The following is a 9,635-nucleotide window of genomic DNA, read 5'->3' on the forward strand; positions in this document are numbered from 1 at the left end:
GTACCCCACCCCTGGGGTTAAAACGACCTCAAACACCACCCCCCTGAATTTAAAACGTATCCCTACCCCATTTGTCAACTTCAGTACAATCTTCGCACTTTCACCCCCATATTTCTCCACCACCCCCTCCTACTCCTCTTGAATGTCCTACCGGTGGTGGTAGCTAAATCAAACATTTCACTCAACTTTTTTTCTTTTTAACTCAAATTTTCCCGGGAACAACATCACTACCCCGTCTACTTCCCAATCGATGGCGTACCAAGTACCCCACCCTTCAAATGATAGTCATCCACCCCGGTATGTCCCCAGAGAAAATCCATCCCCGTGATACCCACCCAGTCTCTGAGCTGTACTTTGTACCCACTACCCTACCCACCCTCAGATTGGGTCTTCCCGGGAACTAGTGAACTACCACAGTCGCAACGCTGTATCCCACCACCCTACCTAGGACGTTGAGAGTTTCCCTCGAATACCCCCTCTGACTCTGTCATACTACCCGTACTGTTGAAGTACCCTCCGGCCGTCCTCCACCCCATCTTTGCAGCACTCTACCATACCACTCCCGTCGTCCTTCAGTTCAAGTACCCCTACATCATCTAAAAACACCCCACCCCCGGTCAAACTCTTATATATATTATCTACCCCTGACCCAGCGGCATCTCCTCCGACAGATCTTTTCATTCCTCTCCTCTCTCGATGACCCCACCCTTGCATTTAGTACCCACCCTACTCATCCTACACACCCCTCCCAATTCGGTTCACTTATCACTATTGTGTACCCGTCCTATTCAATTTTTTCTGCACCCTACCTACGGCTAGGAATGTCAACCCCCCGGTTAACAATAACCATTCTCATCACGAGGGTGGGGTGAACATTGACAGTACAAGGTTGGGGTGGTTTTTGAGAGAATGAGGTAGGGTAGGGTGGGTCTCTCGGATTAAATTTCCGTAGGAGGACGGGGTCATTGGTCGTACTTGAGTATTCCGATTGTGGGTGGGTGTTGACCTTAGGTAGGGTGAAATTCGATAAGGGGATTAGGGGGTAGGGTGGAGTTGATGACATTGGAGACGGGGTACTTCGGAGATGGGACCAAAAGGGTGGTAGTTCAGCCCAAGACTGGCTTGATTGGTGGAGGGGGGGGGTGAGAAGGGGGGTACGAATAATGTTGTGCTCAGGGGTGGGTTCTACAAATCACCTCCGGGTGAGCAAGTTTAGACCAGGGGTGGTGGTACATGGTTGTAGGTGTCGCAGTGGAATAGGAAATGGGGGGTAGTCCGAGACAGGAATCCATGGGGGGTGGTGAAGTTTTGAGGGTGGATGTACTAAAGATAGGGGGTGGGGTGTCCCGCAAATCACAGGTGGGTAGGTGGAAGGCGTAGGGATAAGGGGGAAGGCGTACAGGTTGGGGGGTCAAATTTTTGGGTGGTTTTCCCCATGATTTCGGTGGTGGGGTGGCAGTGGGATTAGGGTTGGGTGGGGGTAGGGGGTCCAATCCTTGCTATGCAATGGCGCCGAGGGTTCCAATGGAAGGAGCGACGGGGCATGAGTGGAGGGGAGTCGGAAAGAGAAGCTTGTCTTCATGAAACCGTCCCACCTTTCTTACACTCTTCTCCTGCCCTTCTCTCTACTTCTAGAGTCTCCTGGTAGATTGAGCGGGACGAATGTTTGTCTTCGGCTTTGTTGGAATGTAGGTAGTTTCAGGAGTGAGATTCAGAGCAGGTGGATTTGAAACCCGCAAGTAGGAAGGGAGCAATGTTTTAATTGCAATTGGAATTCGATGTCAGACTGTCTCTGGTGCGGGTTTCCGATGATTCCTCTGCCTTTTAACGACAGTCGCGTTCTTATAGCCGTGTTGCATTCTATTTGTAGTTATGAGAATTCTGTCTTCATCTCTGGAGAAATATCGAGAAATATTTGTGATTTTATCTTTGCATAGTCAAACATCGTCTGTCATGATGGTTTTTATAGCATGTCCTACACAAGTTTGATCTAGATTGACATAAGACTCAAAGCTCTGCTCTGCAATAGTTTTCAGCTGAAGGTCCTATTTGTCCTCCTATATGGCGAGCGAGAACTCCTCGAATGCTTGATTTGACACATGTTTTGTTATGCAGATCAGCTGCAGCAACAAAAGAGCTTTCTGTTGCTTCATCCATTCCTGGCAATCTAATTTGTCCAGGGTCAACGCAGTCAAGAGATTATGAGGAATTGTTCTCGATCTTGAACTGTTGATCCAGAAGCAATCTACTGCATTTCTTGTGCATCTATGCCAGGATATTAAGCAAACGAAGTCAGGAGGGATCCGTCGGAGCGTTTCAGTTGATTGTGATAGTAGTATGCTCCACAGGGCGTTGTGAGGTGAATCTGGTGGAAGGTGAACTTCGAGAGTCGTCGAGATTCAGATAGACGCGCTAGCGTCAGATTCTGTGTGGCTTCATCATGGAGACGTTCGGAAACGATTTACTACATGGTCTCTCTGAGATCTCAGCCACGGATAAATCCGTAGTCATTCAAGACAACACAAAGGATAACGGGTACAAGAGCAACGAAAGTTGCGACGTTGTTTGATGACAGGTCCGCAGTTTGCCGAGATCTTTGCAGCAAGATCCAAAGGAGAATCATGATAACCAACCCACAGAAGCGACTTCCCATATGTTTTCGGGCAAAGGTGATCTCCACTTTGCATGCGACCCGTAGACTGATCCAACCCATTGCAACAGATGCCTCATTTCCGGACTCAGGCAATGTGCCCGCAAGCTTCAGTGAAGTGGAGAGCGTAGATGCAGATGAGCTGTCGAGAGGTGTGTGAAAGTCTGATGAGAGGATGAGGAATGGGGTTATGATTGTCCGAGGAATGAGGGTGATGTCAGGAACCAACGTCGATGACGGTTGCGATGGATCCGACAGCAACTCGAGGGATGGCCGTCCAGCTGGGGACACGACCTACAGAAAGTTATTTGTTGGTGGGCTAGCATGGCAGGTGATGGGCAGTGGCAGGGTGAGGTTGAGCCATGACGTCTTGATGTCCAGACAACAACCGAGACCCTGCAAAACCATTTCCATGTCTATGGAGAGCTGCAGGAGGTAATGAAGTTGATGACAGGGAGAGTTCATTGTTGTCTCATTTCAGTTTCTTTTGTGCAGGCGGTTGTCATATGTGACAAAACAACTGGTAGATCGAAAGGATACGGATTTGTAATTATCTCGATGCTTTCCTCTCATCGACTCTGACTGGCCGGTTTTCTTTCCTTTCCAGGTTACATACAAAAGGGATGAAGATGCGCAACGGGCTGTGGCCAACAAATCTCCGATCATGTACGTCAACCCTCTACTTGTTGTGGTCGATGCATTGTGAATCCTTGAGGGTGAAAGAAATCATTCATCATCCCTGGTTACCTTCGCTCCCCCTGTTGTCTTCATTCTGTGTCAGATGAACTATTCCTTCAATGTGATTGGGCCCCTCGCAGAGATGGAAGAAAAACGAACTGCAATTTGGCTGCGCTAGGGGTCAAGAAAGGTATGTAAGATTGCTCTTCGAGCCAACGTCTCAAGCTCCGTTCGTAGAAGGCAAGCGAGGCAAGAGGAATCACAACGGGCATGGGATGGGACAAGAGAGAGCGATGGGTTATCCCAACCCGATGATGCCCAACGATATGAAGTATCTTCCTCCTCCTGCCTTGTCTTCTTCCTCTTGCACTGTCCCTGACCCCTCCCTCCCTCCTCCATCGCTGTGAGCTGACCCAGAGGACTCAGCATGCAGATGATGTATCCTATGTACCTCAGAGACGGCGGCTACCCTGTTCCTCCCTCTTTCGTCGCCCCTGCTGGGCAGGCAGGCTACCCGGGCATGCAGGGATACTACTTCCCTCCCAACTTTGCCTACCCGATGATGATGCCGGGCCATGTAGGACGTCTGAACTGAACTGGCTGTCGATCCCCTGACAGTCTGGCAGTTTCCAGCGCAAGGGTGGAACGGAAACCCCAACATGCAGGGCGGCAACGTGCCGCGGAATCAGCCGGCACCAGGAACGATAGTTTTCCCGGGGATGATGTATCCGAGTGCGTTGGAGCTGTGGGTGAGGTAGTCTGTGACCTGACGCTGCCGCAGACAACGATATGATGTTCAACATGAGCCAACAGCCCCCTTCTGCTCCAGGTGAGGACGATACGGCACATCTAGAGTCTCATGCTGGTCCTGGTCCTGTCAGAGGCTCAGCCGCCGGGAGCAACGATCAACGAGCTGAGCGAGGAGCAGGAGTAGAGCTGGGGATATCAATCGTATCTACTAACACCCAAGATGTCGGCGCAAATTACTGCGAGTAAAAATCGGATGTCACGAGCCCCTTCCAGGCTTCGGGCCTACGAAGATGAAGTAGGTACGTTGGCGCTGGCCACCTCGTACTTGCCGGAGAGATCTGCAGGAGACTTCTCAGCTCAGGCAGAGCGAAATGGGCATGCCTCACAGCTCTGGTAGGGGACAGAAGAGGTCGAGTAACGGCCGGAGGTGTGGATGCTGGAGCTGCGCGAGTGAGCGGCGGAGAGGGGAGGGGAGGGGAAGGGGAACCTGGTGGCGATGGAGCTGGTGTAGCTGGAGAGCTGCGTGGTCAGGCTCTTGATCTGTGACTCGCAGCTGATGTGGCGAGCGCTGCGGAGAGCATGAGGGGGGACAAGGGAACATCGGAAGTCCCAGCTCACCGGAACTGCTCGTACTCGCTCTCGAGCTTGATGCGTCTCTCCCTTTCCTGCCAAGAGGGTCAGCTTGACCCCAGCTCACGAACCAGCCGGCAGAACCTGCTGGAACTGGTTGCTCAACTCGACGTTCTCATGCCGCAGGTTCTCCACCTGGACAGGAATAAGACAGACCTATCAGAAGTAGGGAGGGAAGAGGAGAGGAGAGGAGAGGAGAGGAGATGGAATGGGGTAGGAGGACTCACTTGGCCGGTCAAAGTCCTCACGCGCACTTCTTGCTCACGAAGCTGCAAGGCAACAACGATGATCAGGGAGCGATAGAACTGAACGGAGGAGGTGGGCTGCCTCTGCTCTGGCGGTGGCGAGGTGCGACTCAAGCATGCTCCTGTCAGCAGAGATCTGGGAGATGGTGTCCGAGAGCTCAGAGTTCCTCTGCAGCTCCACTCAGTTCCTTGATGGCTGCGCAAGTCCCCTCCTCCTCCATCCCTCTCTTCCTCCTCCTTTACTCTCCCCCTCCTCACCTTCTCGTACTGGTCGCACTTGTAAATGATGGGCTCCAGCTGCCTGGTCGTTTCTTCGTACTGGCAATGCATGTCAACATTCCCCTCCTTTCACGTGAATCCATCCCTCCCTCTCCCTCTCCCACTCCAATCTCCCGCTACCCCTCCTCCTGCTCAGACCTTGGTGATAGTCTGTAGAGACTGAGCCTGGATCATCTCGCGCTCCTGGAAGACCTGGTTCAACCTGGGTAGGACTGTCATGCACAGAGATGCGACGAGCAGCTGCTACCTGTTGAGAAGATCTGCCTTCTCAGCCTTGAGATTTCCGTTCTCCTGCTGCAGCACCTCCACGCTGGCGATCTGGATCATCATGTTCTTGGTTTGGTCCTCGAGCTCAGCAACACGGATGCGGTAGCGATCCATCTATAGGTCCGCATCAGCGAAACATTGTCCTCCTTCTCCTCCTCCTCCTACCTGGTAGCGGATGGTTCCGTGCTCCTTGCGCAAGGCCTGAAGGTGAGAATCCTGCATGACAGAGTAAGTTGGCGGCGGCGGCAAATGCTCACGTCATGCCATGGGCTCCATGCCGCTCGGCTCCTGCTCAGCAACGAGTCAGAGAAGCCCCGGCTAGCTCAGAACCCCTTGACCTGGTTGACACGGATGGCAGAGCTGCTGGCGTACATGCTGGGGAGAAGGTGAGGAGAGAGGGTCTCGAGTGGGGCACGAGGATAGGAGGAACCTGCCAGTTGACAGAGCGTCTGTGGAGCGGTACATCATGGAGACGTTGCCATACTGGACCTGAGCAGCACGACAGTCAGCCTGACTGCAGCGGACAGAGGCACAAAGTTCTCACCGGCATGGAGACGAACTCTTGCGAGACAGGGATCACTGCAGATCACAAGCATGTCACGAGGGGGGCAGGGCTGCGTGCTGGGTGCAGGTCTTACTGCTGGGCTGAGGGAACATGGCTGACTGAACGTTGTACGCTCCTCCGCCATAGCTGATGACTTGAGGGATGGCGAAAGCGCCAGGGCCCATGGCCTGCAGCTCCTGTCAGATGCCCCGAGCAGCAGGCAGCCTGGACGGTACCTGCGAGCTGACAACCGGCTGGCTCACAAGGATCTGCTGTCCCGACATGACAGGGCTGACAGGAACTGGAGCCTTGCCGGAGGACGGAGGAGAAACAAGCGCGCTGGTAGCATTCACGGCCGGGGACGTGGCAGACGTCAGAGGGACGATGACGGGGGAGCTGCCTGATGCGAGCGATGAGAGGGAGAGGAGCGGACAGGAGTGGACCTTTGGCGGCGTTCAAGGCGGGGGAGTTCTTGGCTGACATCCTGTAGAGCTACATGTCAGAAGGAAGCTTTCAGTTGAGGAAGAGAAGCGTTGAGACAAACACGCAGAGGAAAAGGCAAGAGAATGGATAGAAGAGGGGGAGGAGGGTGCGAGGAGAATGGAATGAGTAGATTAGGAGGTGATACGTTCGGAGAGGATTATGGCAAGAATGCATTAGAATATGTTCACAAGAAATCAGCGCTCCGAGCACCAGCCGTTGAACAGCAATAGGACAGAAGCAAGGCACAAACGCTTCCCTCTCTCCTTTGTATTCTCCTCGAGCCCCCGTCTACTCTCATCATGATTGCAATAGCACCTGTTCTGCGCCAAGTTGTTCTGCCCTGCCCTGCCCTGCCCTGCCCTGCCCTGCCCTGCCCTGCCCTGCCCTGCCCTGCCCTGCCCTGTCCCTGTCTTGTCCTCTGCTAGTGCAGTTCTCTCCTTGAGGTCTCCTCCGGCTCCCCCTCCTCTCCTGGACTTGCGCGTCACAACTTGCCCGGCACGCGGCATTGACTAGACTAGCCGTTATAAGGGCACGCGAACTTGGTACAAAGTTTAGAATACCTTTTAGAGTTTACAATTATTTAAACGTTGAACTGTCCGAGTAATATTTCATAATACTTACACAACATTTCAAAACAAATAAAGAAGAAATCAAATGTCTGCAGGAAGTGGCCTTCAGCATTTCACCAAGGACGATACCAAGAAATATTATTAAATAGTACCATATCTCTATCTTCTCTATTCATCTGTTCACAAACTACGGAAATTAGTACTGGATCATTTCGAATTTATAATATTTATAGTTTAATATAAATATAGATACAGTAATTTTAAAACTCGTCGGATCGCATTGCCGACACGGTGCCACCCGGTTCCCCACCCCACCCCAAGTACTCGAATACAATAGACCCCTACCACCTCTTAATCCCTGTTTTAACCTATTTTATGGGGTTTCTGGTGGTCATTGGCTCACTACCCTACCCCCCATATTGCTCTAACAGTTCCTGGCAGCGCTTCCGGGGGGAAGCGACGCTAAAACTCTCACAAAAGATCAAAATATTTCATAATTACACCTATAATTTCAAATTTGAGAAAGGAATTCGAGGCTCCCGAGAGCAGCATTTCATCTCACTCAGCAAACCCGGGGCCGTGGAGGAACATCAGGCCGCACGGCCCGAGTCTAGGCCCGGATATGAGGGGGATGATCAGTGGATGAGGGGGATGATGAGTGTATGAGGGGGATGATGAGCATGATGAGTGGATGAGGGGGATGAAGAGGAGATGAGGGGGGATGAGGCAGGGAGAAACTCGATGCGATGAGACATGCGGGAGGTAGGAGAGCGGCGAGGAGGGGGAGGGGGAGTAGGTGAGGAGAGAGAGAGAGAGAGAAGAGGAGCGTAGCAGAGCAGAGAATAGTGCAGAGGTGATAGAGAGGGGAGGAGGAGGGGAGCGTCGCGAATAGAAGAGGTGCGGAGTGAGCAGGCACACGAAGAAGGTCTAGTTGCAAGCAGAAGGCTCTCACCATCCGCGAGGAAGCATCGAGGAGGTTCGAGGGCTGAGCATGAACATGAATATGCACTCAAGTGCGATGAGCGGTGGAATGGGTGGAGGACTCGGAGGAGGTATGGGCAACGTGGGCAATGTAGTCAGCGGCATCCACAGCATCGGCCTGCATAGCGGGGGAGGAGGGTTATCGGGAGCGTTTCACAACGGGATGCACGGTGTAGGGAACCTTCAGCATGCATCAGGAGCGAACATCCAGAGCTTCCATGGCTCGGGCTTCGTGGGGAGCTCCAGTGCGGTGCACGGCATGGGCCAAGTCGATATCCCCCACAACCTGTCGAGCATTCTTGATTCGGTGGCTGCCGGGGTTAAACGGCCCACAAGGAAGACTTGGACGGATAGCGAGAAGAAGGCTGTGCTGGAGCTGCTGAGCTTCAACGGGGGGAGTAAGAAGAAGACGCTGGACGCCCTTCAGGCCAAGTACGGAAGCGCCTTCCAAACCATCAGCCTGCAGACCCTCAAGCGATGGCAGAACGCGATGCACCGTGCGGACCTGCAGGCGGCAGAGACGGGCGAGCCGGTGAAGCTGAACAGGAAGAGGGGGAAGAAGACTTGCACCCCCTTCGAAGAGGACCTGTTGAACCGTCTCCTCCAGGAGAACCTGGGCGATGTGTCGCAGATAGCAGGGCACATCCCGTACGCCACCGTCATCAACGCTGCGAACGCTCTGAGAGCTGATCCTGCATGGAGGGAGGATGAGAAGGTCAAGAAGCTCAGGTTCAGCAACACTTGGGTGCGCTCCTTCCTGCTGCGGAACAACCTGAAGCCCCCAGAGACCGTGGAGGTCCCGCGGTATGGAGGTGGGAGGATGGAGGAGAGGGGGAGACTGGCGGGGACGAGGAGGAAGAGGAGCGAGATCAGCAGCGCGAGAGGAAGGCATATGATGGAAGGTTCTCCTCCTCCGTTGCGTGAGCGAGGAGTGAAGATGCGTCGACTAGAGAATCAGGTGTCGGTGCTCAAAATGCAGCTCGAGGAGGAGCGGAGGCGGAACTCGTTGCTAGAGCAGCAGCTGTTCCAGTGCCAGCGAGGAGGAGAAGGCGTGGGGAGGATGGAGAGGTTGTGGAGCGGGCAGGGGATAGGGGGAGTCGCTCCCCAGTGGAGCTCCGACATGATCAACCAGAGACCGATCTGAAGTAGTTTGAGATCCGAACTGAAGTAGTTTGAGATCAGGGGGAGGACAGGAAGCAAGAGAGTAAGCAAGCGAGGAAGACAGGAAGCAAGGAAGCGAGCTGAGAAGGTCGAGGGGAATGAGATGATGCCAACTGTGATCATTTCTTTCTCGTCCATGCACAAGTACAGCATGAGAAGCAGCAGCAGCTACTTACTCTTGTAATGAAGGTTCAACAATAAACATGGAAGAAGCGCAAACGATGTACAAGGAGGGAAGGAAAAGGCGAGGCAAGGTATTTGACGCATGATGCAAACTTGCGAATGACACTGAATAGGATCGAGTGATGGAGAGGGTGGAGGGGGAGGGGGGAGGATTCAGTGAAGGGCAAGGAGATTGAAACGAGAAAGAGAAGGAGGAAGAGCATGGAAGGATGGGA

The 9,635-nt window shown here is 53.2% G+C and overlaps 3 protein-coding genes across 3 annotated transcripts; 2 read left to right on the forward strand and 1 right to left on the reverse strand.

Annotated features, from left to right (window-relative positions):
- Nucleotides 1-2,440: 2,440 nt before the first annotated feature.
- Nucleotides 2,441-3,356, forward strand: GUITHDRAFT_148503 (hypothetical protein; the record flags this gene model as incomplete). The annotated part of the gene is made up of 6 exons (XM_005819546.1): nt 2,441-2,535; nt 2,584-2,669; nt 2,722-2,802; nt 2,872-2,981; nt 3,032-3,085; nt 3,258-3,356. 6 exons carry the CDS (start codon nt 2,441-2,443, stop codon nt 3,354-3,356), a joined length of 525 nt encoding a protein of 174 aa, XP_005819603.1.
- Nucleotides 3,357-4,360: 1,004 nt separating this feature from the next.
- GUITHDRAFT_121214 (hypothetical protein) lies at nt 4,361-7,032 on the reverse strand (the record flags this gene model as incomplete). Its single annotated transcript, XM_005819547.1, has 17 exons — nt 4,361-4,416; nt 4,465-4,520; nt 4,566-4,646; nt 4,697-4,743; nt 4,793-4,843; nt 5,212-5,271; nt 5,371-5,434; nt 5,480-5,613; nt 5,665-5,715; nt 5,757-5,787; nt 5,830-5,874; nt 5,930-5,988; nt 6,044-6,078; nt 6,138-6,231; nt 6,280-6,443; nt 6,487-6,527; nt 6,842-7,032. 17 exons carry the CDS (start codon nt 7,030-7,032, stop codon nt 4,361-4,363), a joined length of 1,260 nt encoding a protein of 419 aa, XP_005819604.1.
- Nucleotides 7,033-8,086: 1,054 nt separating this feature from the next.
- GUITHDRAFT_148505 (hypothetical protein) lies at nt 8,087-9,220 on the forward strand (the record flags this gene model as incomplete). The annotated part of the gene is made up of 1 exon (XM_005819548.1): nt 8,087-9,220. One exon carries the CDS (start codon nt 8,087-8,089, stop codon nt 9,218-9,220), a length of 1,134 nt encoding a protein of 377 aa, XP_005819605.1.
- Between the last annotated feature and the right edge of the window lie 415 nt (nt 9,221-9,635).

Source organism: Guillardia theta (genome assembly GCF_000315625.1).
Source record: "Guillardia theta CCMP2712 unplaced genomic scaffold GUITHscaffold_218, whole genome shotgun sequence".
Taxonomy (NCBI): Eukaryota; class Cryptophyceae; order Pyrenomonadales; family Geminigeraceae; genus Guillardia; species Guillardia theta.